Raw genomic sequence first — 20,418 nt, 5'->3', positions numbered from 1 at the left:
CCTATTTCCTGTCATTTTGAGGCAAATCAGATATAATTGTTTAAAGTCCCTTCAAAGACTAACTTTGTAAAAAGGAAGAAAATAAAAGATATTAGTCAAGTTAGATCATGGTGAGAGGAAATGTTATGTATAATTTGCAGTAATAAAGTAATCACTTACAATTTTTCTCTTAAGTCGCATGTGTATTGTGTAACTGTAATTTAGAGAAGGCAGTGGGGCTAAACCAGATATCCTCATGACGTATTAGGTACCCAGTGTAGTGAAATTTGTAGGAAGGTTAAGATAGATAATACAGTTGACCATTTTAAAAATAAATTTTTGGGGTAAGGGATTAATATACTATATTCACTATGTTATGTTAAGCCTTTACTTTGTATAGTTAATGGTTCGGATAAGAAGTTATGTGTTCTCATGAGTCTTATGAATGAGGTTCAGTAGTCTTGTGAACAGAGTTTGGTCCATTGTATATGCAGTTGAACTTCTTAATGGTGCAGTTTTGCTTTGGTACTTAATTGATTTTTTATGGTTTTAGAATTCATCCTGATAATTGTTCTGCTACATCATTTTCATAATCATTTTTCTAAACAGATGGATATTAACTAGGAATTACAAAGCCCTCAGCAAAGGTTCCAAGGGCAGTACCTCAGGCTTTTTGAATATTATGATGGAGCTAAAGAAATGTTGTAACCATTGCTACCTCATTAAACCACCAGATAATAATGAATTCTATAATAAACAGGAGGCCTTACAAGTAAGAATTTAAAAATTTTATAACTTTGTGGTAAAGCAAAATTCTAGAAAGGTTTATTTCAGTTTTAACTGAAAATGGCACAGTGCTTTAATATATTGGCTAGAAGTTCTCTTTGGTTAATGGTATATTTAAATAATGGTGCTGCTTATTTTTTAGTCTTTATAAAAAGATTTTAAAATTATAATTTATCCATTTAATCATTTTGATCATTTTTCTAAAAACAGATCTCTCTAACCATGGACTGTCGCACTTTATCCAGCAAAAACCCCTTAGTGTATTTTTCATTGTGGAAAAAATTCACTAATAGTGATTGTGCTGAATTCGTGACATGGCAAATGGTAGTCTTAAGAAGGGCATCTGGACCTTAGATCTTACATTTCCTATCACTTCTGGAAGACAAATGAAGAGTGTGAAGAAGGCACAATTGTCATCCAGCCATAGTAGTGCTTTGAAGTGCTATCAGTGACTTATACATATAAATTAGAATACATTTTCGCATTCTTTCAAGACCTTTGATTACTTAGTTGTTGCTTCTTTCAGTGTATTGTTTTTCAGCTAAGATTTTTGGAGAAATGGTGTAATAACTGGCAAATAGAGTGAAACAGTGCTTTTGGTTTTTTGTCTCCAGAAAATACAGCAAAAACCTAGGTGCTAAATGGCAAGGAAAATTTAGCTTAAGTCATAGAGCAAATTGATAAAGCTTCTAGAAAATTTCAAAAACTGAAATAAACTTTCCAACATTATGAAAATTTAAAATCTCAATTTAAAATAATTAAAGAAACAGGTGTTGTTGGGCATTTATTTCATTTGATATAGTTCTTTTAACGCGTCATAACAGTTGTAATTTATTGTTTCCTTATAGCACTTAATCCGTAGTAGCGGAAAATTAATTCTTCTTGACAAACTGTTAATTCGCCTAAGAGAGCGAGGCAATAGAGTTCTTATTTTTTCTCAAATGGTGCGGATGTTAGATATACTTGCAGAATATTTGAAGTATCGTCAATTCCCCTTTCAAGTAAGCATTTCATTTTGTCTTTTTGGTTGATTTAAATTTCATCTAATTCCTGGGCGTGTTCTACAAAATTACCTTTGAAATTCTTTTGTAAATGAAGAATAGATTTTATATAAATCATACTCTGTTTAAGAAAATAGATCTGTTAAAAAAATTTTTGTCATTCTTTTTTTTTTTCTTCTTGACCTTATAGCAAAGCAGTCTTTCTTTTAAGTTTGTATTCCTCTCCTGTGTTCAAATCCTAAGGGGCAGCCTTATGTATTAGGCTTTAGTCTTAGGAAGGATAAGAGAGAGCAGTTCTTGTGAATGTTGCCAGGACTGTTGCAGATTCTGAAGATTATGAACTCATAGTTATTCTAATGCATAGTTTGCTGAGTAAAACTTACATGACTTTAGAAAATATACCAAAGACCAAAATGGGCTTACATTCCGTCTATTCAATATTTATTTTGAAATTCATTCAATATAATTACAGCTAATATGAATGAGTGTTTAATATTAGAGTCAGTCTTAGCACTTTACTTTAGTCCTTAGAGCAATTTTATGAACAGTACCTGGAACATAGCGAACACATAGCATATACAGCTAATAAATGATGTATATTTAGTACAGGCAGTAAAATAGAAGTAGAATTATAATGATGAACCTCAATACACATAATCCCTGCTCTGTTGGAGTTTACAATCTGGTGTGGGAGATAGCCATTAAGTAGGTAATTACAAATGTAATGTTACAACTCTGGTAAGTGCTATGAAGAGCAGGTGTTGGGTGATATAAACTTGATTGAGATACATGTAGTCATTTAGGGGAAAAAGTAGAAAGAGTGAAAGGTTTTACTAATTGTAATTTTTAGTGAAAAAGAAACATAATACTTTAAAAACTTTTTTGATTTTGGACATTCTTGTTTAGGTAATATTTAGTAAACACTCAATATGTCAGACACTGTGCTAAGTGTTTTACTATGTTCTCTAACTGAATCCTCTGTATGAAGGAAGTACACTACTTCCTCTGTCCATTTAGTGAGAAGGAAACTTACAAGGAGAAAAAGGCAAATTACTTGCCCAAGGCACCCATGAATACTCAGTATACTCAAATGTGGGCTATTCATCTAGAGCCATGGTGCCCCAAATCAGTGATTCTCATACTTTAAAACAGAGGGCTTTTGTTGGATCCCTCACTCACAGTTTTTGATTCAGTAGGTCTGAAATGGGTCTCAGTAATTTGCATTTCTAAGTTCTCAGGCGACGTCAATGTGTTGGTCCATAACCACACTGGACTGTTTTTTAAACTGTGGGCTGTAACCCATTAATGGATCTGGGAATCAGTTTAATGGGTTGTACCAACTTTTTTTTTTTAATCATAAAATAATGAGGGTATATCACAGTACATTGTGTCATGAAACTTGCTTTGGGCATATAGCTGTATACTTCATTCACATGTAAAATGTATTCTTACGGTGGGTCTCAGGTAAAATGACAGCCAGTGCTATTATTTACTCTTAGCGAAAGTAGTTCCAGTGGTTAAGAGCACAGATTCTGGAGACAGAATTCCTGGGCGTTGCTTTCCTACCTATAAGTACCTTCTAGTGTTAGCAAAAGCGATGCTGCATTTTCATACTTAATTTCATAATTGATTTTAATTCCTTTTTAAAGTTTTGATTCTGTTACAATGCAGTATTTTAATGTTTTATTCCAGAGATTAGATGGATCAATAAAAGGAGAGCTGAGGAAACAAGCTCTAGATCATTTTAATGCTGAAGGATCAGAGGTATGAATGCTTTCAAAATTGTAAATAAATTGTTTTAGTCATTATTTTAGTCATACATAACTTGTAGTTTTTTATTGGTGGTAGCCAGTTTCGATTTGCAAGTGAGCTTTTTAAATCAGTATTCTGTGTTAAATCTGAGGAATTTTACCCTTTTGTATCAGTACTATTACAATATAGGACAGTTAGATTTGCTTCAAAATAAATTAGCCCACTTTGATTTAGAATTCTTTATGAATTGTTTATTATTCCCATATATATATTTGTATTTTGGAGTCTTGTTGATTGGTTTTGCTAGATGTTTATATATTTTATTAGTAATTTTTAAAACTACCTTTCAGTTTTATTGGTAAAATACTTTTTAAATTCAGAAATTCAATTGTAAAATTCTCACATTGATTATTCACAGTCCCAGTTTAGAAAAATTTAAAATTGTGCCTATTTGTAATTCCTTACAGGATTTCTGCTTTTTGCTTTCCACAAGAGCTGGAGGTTTAGGAATTAACTTAGCCTCAGCTGACACTGTTGTTATATTTGATTCTGATTGGAATCCACAAAATGATCTTCAGGCACAGGCTAGAGCTCATCGAATTGGGCAAAAGAAACAGGTATTCTTTTATTCTCCTTATTTTACTCTTTTATTTTTATTTTTTAAAAGTTTTTAAAAAATAAATTTATTTTATTTATTTACTTTTGGCTGTGTTGGGTCTTCGTTGCTGCACACAGGCTTTCTCTAGTTGTGGCAAGTGGGGGCTACACTTCATTGCGGTGCACGGGCCTCTCATTGCGGTGGCTTCTCTTGCTGCGGAGCACAGGCTCTAGGCACACGGGCTTCAGTAGTTGTGGCTCGCAGGCTCTAGAGCACAGGCTCGGTAGTTGTGATGCACGGTCTTAGTTGCTCCGTGGCATGTGGGATCTTCCCGGACCAGCGATTGAACCCATTTCCCCTGCGGTGGCAGGTGGATTCTAGCACCATCAGGGAAGCCCTATTTTACTCTTTTAGAATCTTTTTTATGATCAGTGTTTAGAAGTGATTTTGGTTTATCCTTCTGGTAAGATTGTTGGAACAGTCATATTGCTATTGAACAGATAGCGTACTGAGGAACTCAGATTTACCAGAATCACCTGGAAATTCTGACAGAACTGAGAAAACTATGCCTAAATAAGATCGTGCACTCTCTTTTGATCATAATTCAGTTTACAGCTATAGAATACAATGTTCTTCATTCAGTATATAAACTTTAAAATGTCTTCATATACTTATTTTAACTATTGAAAGAGTTTTGCTTAGTACATTGCTTCCTTTTTGTTAGGCTGTGTTTTATCCATGTGCTCACAAGATTCTCCATGCAAAAAAGCCATTCTCATAAGTTTTGTACAACTGTCTGGCACAGTTGTAATAGCCCTTGAGAAAAACCATCTGTCATCCTTTTGATGTCTTGGTCCTTGTACTTTTAATTCATTTACCTCCATCTACAGTAGTGTTCTCAGACTTCTTCAAAGTAGGAGATATGAGCAAGTAGCACAAAAAGGCACGTTTTATTTACTTGTAAACATTCATATTTTCTACTGAAAAATAAATCCATAATATAAAAGGAAAAAAATGTTTTACTCATATAATTCTTATAAAAGAGAGGGAAACTTGAAGTAGGGATAACAACATGCCAAGACGAATTATAGACTGTCAAAGATGAGAAAGTGAGGAAATAGGATATTCTCACAGGTGAGCTGGGCCTAATGTATATGTGAAAAGACAGCATATTCCTGTATTATGAATGAGATGGAGAAAAGTGATTAATTGCACTGAACAAGATACCTCCTATATTGAAATCCTCAACACATGGCTAGACTAAACATTCCACTTATACTACTTAAAGACCTTGGCTACCACATTTTCTAATACAGGATAGAAAATAGAGGATACATATTAGGAAAAGAACCAGTAAGACAAGATACTATAGAAAGCTGTGTGGTAGAACTCTGGGATGAATACCTAAATAAGATCACAAAATAATGCAATACAGATTTCTTACCATTGTGTTAACAAAAATTTTTAAACATAGTTATATATATGAAATATATTTTTATTATTAATGAGATAAATTCTTTACTATTTCATTATTGGTGACATATAAGATTCCTGTGCTTCATGTACTTGCTATTTTAGTAGTAGCTGGTTCTAAATCTGATCAAAGGAGTCTAAGACCTCCTTTTAAATATTTGCATGCAGCAACCACAAACTGAGTAGTTGTAGGTTACTAATACAGATGAGTTTTATTGGTGACCCAATACTATAAATGTTTAGAAATAACTTTTGATAAAGATGCAAATAATACAATATCCAGTTATCTACTGATTTATACAGTAGTTCCAATCCTGAAAAAATTAGTGTGTATTGTAACTTTGTAAAAACGCTTCATGTTTATATTAAAACAGTTATAATTTAGACTCATGATAATTTAGAACGGTTTTTAAAAATCATTTGGAAGACTCAAAAGGCACAGGATAATTTTTCATTGAGCCAAAATGTCCAGTTTAATGAAGAATGCCTGGTATCCCAGGTCCCTATGCTCTAAATGCTGGTACGCCCACCTAATCACTGAAAACTAAAAATGTTTCCATAAATTTTCATAATATCCCTATATGGTGGTATTGTTTGATATAGAACCACTGACTTTGAGAAGTAGGGCAGAATTACTACACATCAATTTTTGTCTATTTTGGAAAACTTTTTCTTTTTTTTTAATGGCAGGGCTTCATCATTAACTTGGCAGGTGATTTGTGGAATTTTGGATTATTGGAATGATGAAACATTAATCAGAATTAAGGGAACTGGTATAAGGTTGTCATAAGTTTATTACCATTCCCCCTCCTTCCCAGCTAAAAGATAATTTAAAAATTACTGTCATTCCTTTATAAAAAGAAAATGAAGCAAATAAAGTCTATTAACCAAAATGTAAGAAGGAAGGACATACTCTCAGTCTTTAAACTGAAGAAACTTAGTTTTATATTTTTTAATTTTCATATTGCTTTTGACCAGTGAAAATTTTACGTCAGATGAACATCAGTCTGTGTACCGATATTTGGGCATTTAACATTAGCAAAACGAATCCTTTTTACTGCACTTTAAGTTTCATCGTGTTTATCTTTACAGGTGAACATTTATCGTCTAGTTACAAAGGGATCAGTTGAAGAGGATATTCTTGAAAGGGCCAAAAAGAAGATGGTTTTAGATCATCTTGTGATTCAACGAATGGACACAACTGGGAAGACAGTATTACACACGGGTTCTGCTCCCTCAAGGTAGTTACTTTACTTAAAAAAAAAAGTCCTTTTAGAATCATACTATACTCATTTTTCTGAAATGTTACATAGTGTAAACAGGTCATTGAAGTACTATATTTACTGTTATTTTTTAAAGCACTGAGCTAATTTCTAGTCAATGGCATACATTCAGTATATGGTTTCACCACTCTAGTTTTGTAATCTTGGGGGAAAACCCTAAGCTTCAAGTTCTTTAGTTTTAAAATAAGTATACTAGTAATGCTTCACTTATCTATGTCATATTAACTGTTGTAAAGGTGACTATGTCAATAACTCATAGAAGTGCTATGTAAATGTTAAATTTGTGACTGTTAGTGTTAAGTATTTTTGTTTGTCCTGATTTTAGTTCTACTCCTTTCAATAAAGAAGAGTTATCAGCCATTTTAAAGTTTGGTGCTGAGGAACTTTTTAAGGAGCCCGAGGGAGAAGAACAAGAGCCCCAGGTAAAACAAACAAAAACAAACTTGTCTCAAAATGTGTCATTTTTTAAGCTATAAATGTAAAGTATATTTATTTTAAAACATAAAGCATATTTAAAATAAAGATTTCTTTCTTATTTTAGGAAATGGATATAGATGAAATCTTGAAGAGGGCTGAAACTCATGAAAATGAACCAGGACCTTTAACTGTAGGAGATGAATTACTTTCTCAGTTCAAGGTAGTTTTCTTTTTTAATTTTTCTTTATAATTATATAAATTGATAAGGGATGATTTTTTTTTGTCATTTAGTGTTTTATTCATCTTTTCTTTCTTTAAGCAGGATCAGCATGATAATCTAAAAAATGTTAAAAACATCTTTGTCTTAAAATTTGCTATGGTGTATAAAAATTTTTCTTTCTTATTCTGACAAACCAGTAGTGACCTGATTTGAAAGGGACCAAATCATTTATGAACAGTTACGTTTTCATGACTGAAGACTTTAGCTAATCTTTATTGGAGCAGTTTTTGACATCAGATTAGTTTAAGCATTATCACAACTAAGAAAACTCAAGTTTTCAAGTTTGACTCAAATCAGTCAGGCAAAGTAAGCAAAGTAAGCAGTAACACTGACAAATACCCCTGGTTAGGTGAGGGCTAAAAGGTTGCAAGGAGTCCTAAAGTCAACCAGCCTCATAAAGTGTGTGCCAGTTGTTTAGCATAAAGAAGCAGCTTCCTCTATATCCTAGCCATTTCCTACAACCTGAGGTTTTTAAGGGTCAATTAATGTCATTCATTCATTTCACACATATTTATTGTGCACCTGCAATGTGCCACACACAGACACAGCAGTGAATAGAAACTTTTGCAATTTTAATGGATCACCCTGCCTGCAGTGCAGAGGATTTACTGTAGTGGGCAAGAATTGAAGCAGGAAGAAAAGTTAGAAGACTATTTCAGTAATCCTGGTGAGAGGTAAAGTTTTCTGGAACCGGCACTCACTCTGGGTATTGTCTAATGAACTTTTGTTTTTTTAAACATTGTTATACTATTTGCTTTTAATTTGACTAATTGGCAATTTGAAAAAGTCACTGATACGTTAACTTGAATAAATACAGATTATGTTTATACCAGTGAGTTGCTACTCATACACAGCTGGCTTTAAGGCTGTCATTAACATTTAGATAGCATACATGAGAGAATAAGCACTATATTTTCAGCCCCATTCCTTGTATAGCATGAGCATAGTTTTCTTGTCTTTTCAGTTATCTGTAAGCTTTAATGTACTAGTATTGGCAGTTAGCTTTAATGAGTGCTTTCTGTGTACCAGACTCTGCACAGTTCTTTAAATGCATTATCTTACTTAATCCTCACAAAAGTTAGTGAGCTCTTACTAGCCCTCTGTTTTCAGAGTTGAATAAACTAGGGCTTAGGGAACCTAAATAAATTTATCTATGGTCTCAGAGCTCCTTGTGTCTTGTCATTAGCTCTTTAGGTACTTCGTTTATGATCAATAAAAATAAGAATTTTGGGTTGTTCTATAGCACTTTGTAGTTAATGGACTGGTGTGGTAATTTCTGCAGAAGGTGATTTAGCATATTACTCTATAAATTACTTTGTTGTTACTCTGTTAACTTCCTCTAGTTCTGTTATTAGTAATAGTTTTGTTGATAAGCAAGGCAAAAGAGAATCATTCCTGGAAGAGAAATCTTAGAAGTCATTTGGTTTGATCTACTTTGACCTCGTGAAGAAATACACTTAGCAGTCATATTTGGTTTAACCCATAGTCATATTCATTATCCTGAGGCTATTTAAGTTATATTATCTTATTCTGGTGTACCTCTTCCTTCCCGCTAAAAAAGAAAAATATAATTTAAGGATGAGTTCTTCTTTAATCTTATTCTGCTAAAATTCTGGAATTTATCAGGTTGCCAACTTTTCAAATATGGATGAGGATGACATTGAGTTGGAACCTGAAAGAAATTCAAAGAATTGGGAAGAAATCATTCCTGAAGATCAAAGAAGACGATTAGAAGAGGAAGAAAGACAAAAGGAACTTGAAGAAATTTATATGCTCCCCAGAATGAGAAACTGTGCAAAACAGGTGACTTTTTGATTTAAAAGATATTTCTGTATTGTAAGAGTATTTACATCTGGACTGTCTTTTTTGTTTAGAGAAATATTGATTCTTAGCTTTTTTTTTTTTCCTAGTAATGATTTCATCTGATTTAATAATGCCTGTCTCATAAAGTGAGTTGGAAAGTGTTCCCTCCTCTTCTATTTTTGGGAAGAGTTTGTGTAGGATAGGTTATTATTTTCTCGTTAAATGTTAGGCAGCGTTAGGGAAGCCATCTAGGCCTTTAAGTGTCTAAAGGTGTAAGCTTGGATCATTAAATCAAGACTTTCCTTTTCTAATATTAGCATCTAATGCTGCAAGTTTCCCACTAAGCACTGCCTTTTCTGAATCTCCTAAATTCTGATTTTTGTTGTGTTCTCATTTTCATTTATTTCAAAATATTTTCCGATATCTTCTGTTACTTCCTCTGTGACCCATAGGGTTTTTTTAGAAGTGTGTTGTTTAATTTTCAAATATTTGGGAGATTTGTCAAGTATCTTTGCTATTGATTTCTAGTTTAATTCTTTTATGGTCAGAGAGCATACCTTGTGTGATTTGAATTTTTAGAAATTTGTTGGTGTTTATTTTATGGCCTAAATGAACAAAATGGTAGATTTTTAAATAATGGTAGCAGCGCCATGCCAAGCTATATTGGGTCCTGTGGCAAAAGGAAAAACTTTAATGTTAGAGCTCTTTGCGTTAACTTCTGTTTTTAGACTACTGTTGCACTACAAGATTGTTTGTCCTGATTACTGAATTTTTTGGTATCTCCTTAAATTTTGAGTCTGAGGGAAATGAGGAACCCACCCTACCCTAATCCTTGCCCTGCTAGTTTTTTGTTTTCGTTTTCTTTTCCTACAACCATATTAGGTCTTCTTCTGTGTCCTTGGTTCAGTAGGTGAGAAGGGTCTGGCCAGGCTTTCTGCCTGTCCCCTCAAAGGTGACTACTCTCTTTCTCTAGGCCTTCACCGTGAAGGAAAGTTTCTGTAATCTCCAGCCCTGTTTCCAGTTTGTCTCATGAGCAGCTGGTGGAGGTTTGTGGAGAAGCGCCTGAGAGTGGGTACAGGTTCTCCCTGTGTCTTTGGTTCCCAGGGATCTTCTGCTCTCATGGTAGCTCACACTCAGTCTTTAGCAAATGTTAGCTGACTTTCCTCTTTCCTGCTTGAATGGTACTTGATGTCTGCCATTCATGCTCTTCACAAGTGAGCCAGTGTCCAAGTTCCATCTCTTCTTATAATCTGCTTTATTTCCTTATATTTTAGACTACTAGATTGCCTTGTGATTTTGATGTGTGTAATAAAAGTTATGATTTTGGGTCTTCCCTGGTGGCGTAGTGGTTGAGAGTCCGCCTGCTGATACAGGGGACATGGGTTCGTGCCCCGGTTCGGGAAGATCCCACATGCCGCGGAGCGGCTGGGCCCGTGAGCCATGGCCGCTGAGCCTGTGCTCCGCAACGGGAGAGGCCCCAACAGTGAGAGGCCCGCAAACAGCAAAAAAAAAAAAAAAAAAAAAGTTATGATTTTGTAGATTAGATTTGTTGTTAGGGCAGGAGCAGCATACCAACTTTTACATCCCAGGCAGAAATGGAGCCCAGTAATTTGTGTTTGGCCTGAGTTTGTGTAGTTTCTTGTTTGTGTTTATTTCTGCAAACCCCTTAGTGGTTTCTTTTTATAGTGCAAGGGAAGCACAGCATTATATTAGATCCAGTGAAAGGATGGGAGAAGGTTAGAACAAATAAGAACTAAATACCATCATTGACTTTCAATTACTTTTCAGCATATTAGGGATTCAGAATATATACTGAGGCTTTGGAAGAACTCCAAAGACTTGCAGGAAGAATGTCTGTCCACTCAGAGATATCATAGTAATAATATTATTATAGTATATAGTATACATAATTCTAGTATTTTTTTAATACATATCATTTGCCAGGTTTAATTGGAGTCATTAATTTGGGACCTGCTTTCTTCCTTTTGACAGTATATAATGAATGTTAGTCATTCTACAAAATTTTTAATGGCTTCTCAGCTTTCTATTGTATAGATTATTTGTCTGATTTTTTTTTGATGAACATTTAGATTGTTTGCAAATTTTTTTTATATGATAAAAATGACTTGGCCAGTGTTCGTTTACATTTCTGATATCAAGAAAAATGCCTAATAGGGATGTTGCTGGGTCAGCAGAATGATAAATTTTAAGACGTTTGATACAATATTGCCAAACTGCCCTCTGTCCCAGTTTAAATACACACCAGAGATGTTTGACTGTTATTCTATACCAGTACCAGTATTGGCTATTATTGCTTAGTTAGTATTGGTCAAGTTGATGGATTAAAGAAAGAATTACATTTCATTGTAACTTTAATTCACATTTTAAGAAATACACCAATGAGGTTGTATAATTCTGTGTTTATGTTATTTGATTGCTTTTTAATAACCTTTCATATATTTTTACAAAAGGACAATGGATATTTTCCTGATTTATGAGAATGTTTTAAGTGTTAAGGCTCTTAATAACTCTTTGTCATTAATGTGCTATTTTTTCTGTTTTGTTTGCTTTTTAATTGTTTATAGAATATTTTTGATACATATTTGTTAATTTTGTCAATCTTTTATAATGTTTTCTTTGCCCTTAACATAGAAGCCTGCTTTACCTAAACTTGGGCAAAATTTTATTTTCAAATTCCAGATTAGTTTCAATGGAAGTGAAGGGAGGCGCAGTAGAAGTAGGAGATACTCTGGATCTGATAGTGATTCAGTCTCAGAACGGAAAAGGCCAAAGAAACGTGGAAGACCACGAACTATCCCTCGGGAAAATATTAAAGGATTTAGTGATGCAGAAATTCGGCGGTAAGATGACATAAGACCATTTTTACTTCAACTTGCTTTTAGTAGGGGGTGAAATTAAAACAAATTCCATAAATTTTAAAGATTAAGATGAAAGTTTTAGAGGAGGCAAATATATGATAATTGTGTAGGGATTGGGTGGTTCTGCTTTTGGTTGTTCTTTATAACTATGGGTAAAAAATGAGTTTGGCATTAATCTTTGCTGTGTAATTTATTTATTGGTACTCTATTTAGACTGCTAAATTATTTTGGTTTTATTAATGTGGTTCAGAATAGTGGCCCTTTTGAATAATGAATGTATATTTCAGTACATTAGATTATTTATTAAAAATTCTGACTGTATTTATGACTCCCAACATTACTCTTTACATGGGAGTAATTTAGTTCCATATTTTTCTAGTTTTTTACACAGAGGTGATTGGTTTTTTGAAACTCACCATGTTAAAAGTGTTTCTGATATGTCCAAATAGGAGTTGAGGTAAGATTGGCCAGGCAGGATAAATTGTAGTTTTCTTTCAAAATATGTTTGTTCATATATACAGATTTATTTAAGGGGAATGGGATAGCAGCTTACTTTGTTTATGTAATATTTTTGCATATGAAATTTGTGAAAGGTTGTTCGTTGTTGTATTTTGAGAGTTTGTTGTTTCTTTCAAGCCACTGTAACTCTTTTCTTTTAAATCATAGACCTGACTAATAAAGTTCTTCCTCATTTTTTTCTACCAGAAAACTAAATATATTGTTAGATTTTGTTTAGGGTACTTTTATGACCACCTGATTTGTCGGACTTTCTGTCTCTAGTTGAAGAGGCATTTCAACTTCTACTTTTCCTGGATATTTTCCCTCATCCATCAACCACTTGGGTAGCTTTGTGCTTAAGTAATATTTATTTTTCCATTGTTGGTATAATACCATACATCTGAATTAAAGCTATATTCAGTAAACTTTTATCTACACTTGAAATGTGAGGAGGTGTAATGTAATTGATAATTCTGGAGACACTTCCTCTGGTAGCCTTGAACCTTTTTTGTCTTGTGGGAAAATAAAATTTAGCTTCTGTTTTATTTATATTAGTTTCTAAACATCATCCTGGGTGTTAAAAAATATATCTTGTCTTACTTGGTTTATCTTAATGTTTTGATTCTAGCATAGTTTATTCATTTTTGTTAGTAACAGTGCCTTGAATTTTTACACTAACAAGTATTATTTCTATATATTTATATCTATTTTTTAACGAATAGTGAAGCCCACATTTAAATCAAACAATTATTTTCTGTTAGGTTTATCAAGAGTTACAAGAAATTTGGTGGCCCTCTGGAAAGGTAAATACATTTGTCATTCTCAGTAGAATTATAGAATGTATCACATGCTGTCAGCTTTATTTATACTATTATTAAATTTGCTGTAAAAGGTTTTTATAAAGTTAACCTGTAGAAAGCAAATTTCAGATAGATTTTTGAAAGCTTTTTTGTACTATCCTTAATCCTTTCTAGTGTCTAAAGTTTTATCTACAAATGAAGTTTTCTATAAAATACATGGCCTGTAAAACATTTGCATTTTTATAATTGTAAGCTACTTTTCAAATGCTTTTTCTTACCTTTTCATCACAAGCTTATAAAATAGCAGATTCATCTGTAGAGAAGCTAAGTTGCTAACCTAGCCTCTGACTTAAAGACCAATTTTGTTTAACGGTTATTCTCAATAACCGCTATAACCACTATCTTAATTATAGAGTGGCAGAGACTCAAATTGGTTTAATTCTATTTTTCTCCCCAAAACTCCATCTTAAAATAGAGATATTTTCTGTTTTATTTTGAGATGACTTGCATGAAGTTACAATGAAATACTTACATAATTATTTTAGATGATGAAAAAGATGTTTTGAACATTTATTATTCATATTTTCTCAGTGTATAGAAATTAAAAAATTATAGAACTTTACTCTTATAATATCTGTCTTAAATGGCTCCATTTTATTCTGCATATTTACCTGAAAATTGTATTATTTTATTATAGATTAGATGCAATTGCTCGAGATGCTGAATTAGTTGATAAGTCAGAGACAGACCTAAGACGACTAGGAGAATTGGTACATAATGGTTGCATTAAAGCTTTAAAGGACAATTCTTCAGGAACAGAACGAACAGGTAATACTAAAATGAAAGTGATTTAAAGAGAGTTAAATGGAAGTTTCAAAATATGCTTTTATTGAGTTAGTTAGGTATTATATCTTAAGTTACCTATTCATTAGTCTTAAAAGATGCTTTATAAAACAAAGCAAGGCCATTTCTGGGTAAGAGAAAATGGGCAGCAGAATTATATCATTGAAGGCAGTAGAATCTATCTGCCTGGTATATTTTCTGGCTGGGAGGTAACATCAGGAATTATTGTTAGTTGTACTATATATTTAGTATAGATGAGATATTATAAGTATACACATGTGATAATGGTTTTAGCATAGTTACTTTATACTTATTTTGTAATTCATCTATCTAAATAAAAATAGATAAGATTCAGTAATTATATGTACTGAAAAAAATCATTCTGGAACTCTTATTTAGAAAGGCTGACATATTAATAGATTGATGTATCTTATGCATTTGCTAAAGTACATGAAATGCTTTTTGTGAATCTTCATGTGCTATATTATAATCAGTAGTATGTACTGAAAAATCTCGAGTGAAATTTAGGGTTTGCCAGCAAGCCTCCCCTTAACACAAATAAGTAATACTTTAAAATATAGGTAGGGGCTTCCCTGGTGGCACAGTGGTTGAGAGTCCGCCTGCTGATGCAGGGCACACGGATTCGTGCCCCGGTCCGGGAAGATCCCACATGCTGCGGAGCGGCTAGGCCCATGAGCCATGGCCACTGAGCCTGCGTGTCCGGAGCCTGTGCTCCGCAACGGGAGAGGCCACAACAGTGAGAGGCCCGCGTACCGCAAAAAATAAATAAATAAATAAATAAAATAAAATATAGGTAAATAGTACTTATTTATATAAGTAATAACATATTTTGCTTTGCGTTTCGTAGTATATATTTTATACTTTTTAATATTCTTTTCCAAATAAGGTGGTAGACTTGGAAAAGTAAAGGGTCCAACATTCCGAATATCAGGAGTACAAGTGAATGCCAAGCTAGTCATCTCCCATGAAGAAGAATTAATACCGTTGCACAAATCCATTCCTTCAGACCCAGAAGAAAGAAAGCAGTGAGTTTTTTACTTTACCATTGTAAAATATTTGTTGTTATTCAATAATTTGGATATGAATGTATGTTAAAAATGTTTTTTATGCCATTGGCCAATTTGAATAAAATGTTTTTAAAGCTAAAATAAAGCATAGTATTTAGAAGTTGTAATGACTCATATATGTTTTTCAAAATTAATTTTTAATAAGGCAATTATAACTTGACAGTGGCTGTTAACTTTAATGATAGGTATATCATCCCATGCCACACGAAGGCAGCTCATTTTGATATAGACTGGGGCAAAGAAGATGATTCCAATTTGTTAATTGGTATCTACGAATATGGATATGGAAGCTGGGAAATGATTAAAATGGATCCTGACCTCAGTCTGACACACAAGGTACTTAAATATTTCTTGATTCTGTTGACTGCTGATGTTACATTGAATTTTTTGCTTTCAAATTATGTTAGAAATAAGCTCAACTGGGAGTCAGGAAACCATGGCTCTAGTTAGCTGTGTGACCTTGGCTTCTTAGGAATCTGGTTTTCATGAAGGGATTGAATTTAAATGATCTCTAGATTCTGCTTTACCTCTGAAATTACATTTTTGTTATTAAGGCATAGGTATATTTTTCTTCATAGTATCAGGTTAAAAGTAAACCTGTCATTCAGTTATGTTATTCAAAAGCAAAAGAGGATTGTTTTTTATGTGTGTGTGTTTATATATTTTTTTAAAATAACAAACAGTGTTTACGTGTTTTGGTGATTTGATGCCACCACACTAGTTATTATAATCATTTCTTTGCCTAGAATGGAAAACATTGGAAGCATTGCCCAATGCTTATCATTTATCTTTTTATATTTTACTTCTTCATGGACAAGTGGGAACCTTCAGATATTTGTCATTTGCTACTGTAAAACAAAATTAGTTTATGTTTTCATTGTAAGAGTTTCTTCACAGTACATGCTTTGGGTCATCTTCTACATGAATGATACTTTTTTTTTAAATTAATTTTTTATTTTTGGCTGTGTTGGGTCTTCGTTGCTGCGCACGGGTTTTCTCTAGTTGCAGCGAGCGGGGGCTACTCTTCATTGTGGTGCGCGGGCTTCTCATTGTGGTGGCTTCTCTTGTTGCGGAGCACGGGTTCTAGGCACACAGGCTTCAGTAGTTGTGGTACACAGGCTCAATAGTTGCGGTGCACGAGCTTAGTTGCTCCGCAGCATGTGGGATCTTCCTGGACCAGGGATCAAAACCTATGTCCCCTGCACTGGCAGGCGGATTTTTAACCACTGCGCTACCCTGGAAGTTCTGATAGATGATACTTCATATTCTAGGAATTTTTGTATACTTTATACTTAAAATATACTGTTGAGAAGGAAGGAAATCTAAGAATACTATGATGTTTAATAACACTGAATGCCAATACACCATTATATATTTGAAAGAAATTTCTAACCTCATACTGTGTAGTCTCATTTTGAATACAGGGATATTCTTCTCATGTATTGAGAATTCATTCCCAGATAAATTGAATTTTTGTGGCATAGCTATAAAAAATGTATTTTGCATTTTAAGCTGTTTATTCCTACAGATTTTAAGAGTTGTAACTTGTTAGTGAATTATACATAGTTTTTAAATGAGTAACCCTTTTTTGAACAATGATTATTATTTCTCATGTTATTTATTAAAGACAAGATGAAAAAATTAATTGCTTTTCAGATTCTTCCAGATGATCCTGATAAAAAACCACAAGCAAAACAGTTACAGACACGTGCGGACTACCTCATCAAATTACTTAGTAAAGATCTTGCAAGAAAAGAAGCTCAGAGGCTTTCTGGTGCAGTAAGTTAACATATGCTTAAGAGCATTTACTTTTGAATAAGATAAATCTAGTTTTCTGATCACCCTAGACACCCGTGGTTAGCATGGGCTCATCAGTATGTTATCTGTAATTTAGCTTTATTTGAATATGGTAATATTTTGCCTTAAATGATCTCAGCATTCATGTTAAACCTCTAGTGAGTCCTATCTTTCAGAATGGGATCTGTATTTTCCTAGTATTTAGAAAGAGAGTGGGAGCAACTTTTGGAGTAGAGTGGAGTGCTTTTTGAGAGGACAGGCTTCCATTATTGTTTCATTTGGAGACATTGGGCAGCTTAAGGAATAGCATTAAAGATCACCAAGCTTATTTATGAGGGCGTTTCACAAAAGAAGGAAAAAGACACTAAAACAGAGGTGATTGGAAACTAAAGCAACCCTTGAAAGTTTACCTGTGACCACAGTGTCAATAACTACCTGTGTATTATTAAAAATAATTTCTGGGCTTCCCTGGTGGTGCAGTTGTTGAGAGTCCGCCTGCCGATTCAGGGGACACGGGTTTGTGCCCCCGTCCGGGAAGATCCCACATGCCGTGGAGTGGCTAGGCCCGTGAGCCATGGCCGCTGAGCCTGTGCGTCCGGAGCCTGTGCTCCGCAACGGGAGAGGCCCCAACAGTGAGAGGACCGCGTACCGCAAAACAAACAAACAAACAAACAAAAAATTTCTAAGGCTATCTCTGGTGACATTGGATTTAGTTGAAGATAATAATAATTTAGGAAGGTGAACAACCCTCCTATTTCTTTTTTTTTTTAAGAAATAATTACAGTTGGTTAGCATTTATTCACATTAATTTGTACTTGATTCATTAAGTTATATCACTTTTGTTGATAATAACTTTCTAAGATTGGTGTAGCTTAGTGCCAGCACGTTAAGGATTGAGTTGGAGTGTGTGTTCTTTAGCTTTATAGATGTGGTATTTAAGATTTTTTTTTAATGGAATCTGTGGGGTTGGTTAGAATAAAAATAATTATTTTTAGGGAGGTTCAAAAAGGAGGAAAGTAAGAGCTAAGAAGAATAAAGCAATGAAGTCTATAAAAATGAAAGAGGAAGTAAAGAGCGATTCTTCTCCCCTGCCCTCAGAAAAGTCTGATGAAGATGATGATAAGGTAAGAATGTGTTTTAGAAAAGCAACCTGTTATATAGAAAGGGAACATGGCATATTTTTAGTATGCTTTACATTTGAAGTTTGAAGTAAGGCTTGAAATTTTACTTTTAGATACTGAAGTTCTTTTTTATAGTTTGCTATGTAGTCTCATTTACAGAACAGAATTTCTACCCATCCAATAGAATATTATATTTCACTACAGGGATAGAGCAAAGGTCCTTCCTTTTCAAACATTTGCCATTTGAAGACATTCTGTCTCCTTTAATTTTGTTATGAATTTTGAATGGGATTGGCTTACCTTAATTTTTATAGGAAGGTAAATATTGCATGTATCATTACTAATGGGATTCTGAGTTACTTCTCTCAGAATCCACATACATGCAATACGTAGTCATGCAAAGAAAAGAAATTAGTCTTTGTCAAGATTTGGTTAGTAATACATTGGCCATACTTGCACTTTTCAGGATGAGATCACTTCTGTGAAACATCCAAATAAAAAAGTTAAAACAGAAAGAGACAGTGAAGAAAAACCTGAGCCAGATGTTTGTATAAAGAAGGAACCAGAAGAAAAGAGGGAAGCGAAAGAAAAGGAAAATAAAAGAGAACTTAAAAGGGAGATAAAAGAAAAAGAGGATAAGAAAGATATAAAGGAAAAAGATTTTAAAGAGAAAAGAGAAAACAAAGTAAAAGAAGCTATACAGAAAGAAAAAGACATAAAGGAAGAAAAGGTATGCAAATCATAATATAAAACTTAGAAAGTGACACAACAGCATATTTACAGTTTAGGAGAATAAATTGTCTGTCAGCCCAATTAGTCTCAATAACTGAGTTCTTTAAAAATGCATATGGGTATCTAGTAGAGGAGAAGAACAGGTTTGAATCCTTTTTGATGCCTTACCTAATAAATAATGTTACAGAATAGCTTTATTTTTGGTTTCCCCAAATAAAATGGGGGAAAGATCAAATAGATAAGAATGTTAAATGTGAGTAAACTTTATAGAATAAAATGGGACCATAATTCTTCTGGAAGTGTTAATCATTTTTGCCTTTGTTGTTGTTGTGTTTTTTTTTCATCAGTTGAGTGAATCCAAGTCTGATAGCAAGGAAAGATCTAAGAAATCTTCAGTGTCGGATGCTCCAGTTCATATCACTGCAAGTGGTGAACCAGTTCCCATATCTGAAGAATCTGAAGAGCTAGATCAGAAGACATTCAGCATAGTAAGTAGTAAAGTTTCTGGTTATTAGGAATAATTCATATAGCATTTTATTTAATTTATATTCATCTTTTAAAACTTTAACTTTAGAAATGTGTTTGAATTTGATAGCATTGCAGTTCAAGCTGACAAAAGCAATAGATTTAAATTTTGAAAGGTATCCTAAATTTAGAATCAACCTAGAAAAACTTCTTCATAAATTAAAGATTTTAAGAAGAGGTATTTAGGGAATAAACTTTTTTTCCTCCAACTTTAGAATTTTAAACTTTTCAATTCCTGAGCCTATTATCCATATAACAGTGCTTTTTATCTACAGTGAAGGACCCTTCTTTTCTAATCTTTTACAGACCAGTGTTTTTAGAAAATAAAATAAAAATGAAATTAGGAAGAAAAGAATATAAAATATAAGCCCTGGTGTTGTATTACTAGATTCAGTAGGTATAAATTTGCACTGTCAAACTGATATAAAGGTTTCTAAAATTTCTGTACCTATCCTGCTTTGGACTAACACAGGTTCATAGACCACACTTTGAGGAACACTGGTCTAAAATATTACTGGTTTTACGTGCTACCATGCTTTTATATTCATCAGAGTCAGGGAGAATCTATCTTGGCCTTTCTCCAAAGGGTTTATTTGCTGTATATATTCAGGAACGCAAATAATCTTATGGGTGTAATCTTAAGTCAGTTTTATCACTGATACTAATCAAATGCTATACTTGAAAGATGGAAATTTTCACCTTCTAAAATTATATTTGTGTTCGACCTACTACGTCCTTTTAGATCCCCAGCTCATCTTCATGT

At 33.5% G+C, this 20,418-nt stretch overlaps 1 protein-coding gene across 2 annotated transcripts in view; it reads left to right on the top strand.

The window, feature by feature from the left end:
* The window catches only part of CHD1 (chromodomain helicase DNA binding protein 1), a 74,813-nt gene that overhangs the window by 38,670 nt on the left and 15,725 nt on the right, over positions 1 to 20,418 (top strand). The window contains exons 16-32 of one of the 2 annotated variants that reach the window (XM_082652241.1): positions 589 to 751; positions 1,614 to 1,766; positions 3,459 to 3,530; positions 3,986 to 4,135; positions 6,682 to 6,830; positions 7,198 to 7,294; positions 7,414 to 7,509; positions 9,196 to 9,372; positions 12,073 to 12,233; positions 13,511 to 13,552; positions 14,247 to 14,377; positions 15,300 to 15,438; positions 15,666 to 15,816; positions 17,137 to 17,259; positions 18,273 to 18,401; positions 18,865 to 19,128; positions 19,478 to 19,618. In XM_082652241.1, the coding sequence (XP_082508367.1) occupies positions 589 to 751; positions 1,614 to 1,766; positions 3,459 to 3,530; positions 3,986 to 4,135; positions 6,682 to 6,830; positions 7,198 to 7,294; positions 7,414 to 7,509; positions 9,196 to 9,372; positions 12,073 to 12,233; positions 13,511 to 13,552; positions 14,247 to 14,377; positions 15,300 to 15,438; positions 15,666 to 15,816; positions 17,137 to 17,259; positions 18,273 to 18,401; positions 18,865 to 19,128; positions 19,478 to 19,618 (2,338 nt within the window). The remainder of the gene's footprint in view (positions 1 to 588; positions 752 to 1,613; positions 1,767 to 3,458; positions 3,531 to 3,985; positions 4,136 to 6,681; positions 6,831 to 7,197; positions 7,295 to 7,413; positions 7,510 to 9,195; positions 9,373 to 12,072; positions 12,234 to 13,510; positions 13,553 to 14,246; positions 14,378 to 15,299; positions 15,439 to 15,665; positions 15,817 to 17,136; positions 17,260 to 18,272; positions 18,402 to 18,864; positions 19,129 to 19,477; positions 19,619 to 20,418) is intronic. The other variant, XM_082652242.1, reaches the window with a different exon arrangement.

Source organism: Grampus griseus, assembly GCF_964374135.1.
Source record: "Grampus griseus genome assembly, chromosome: 3".
NCBI classification, from domain to species: Eukaryota; Metazoa; Chordata; class Mammalia; order Artiodactyla; family Delphinidae; genus Grampus; species Grampus griseus.
This window is presented reverse-complemented; position numbering and strand designations above follow the sequence as displayed.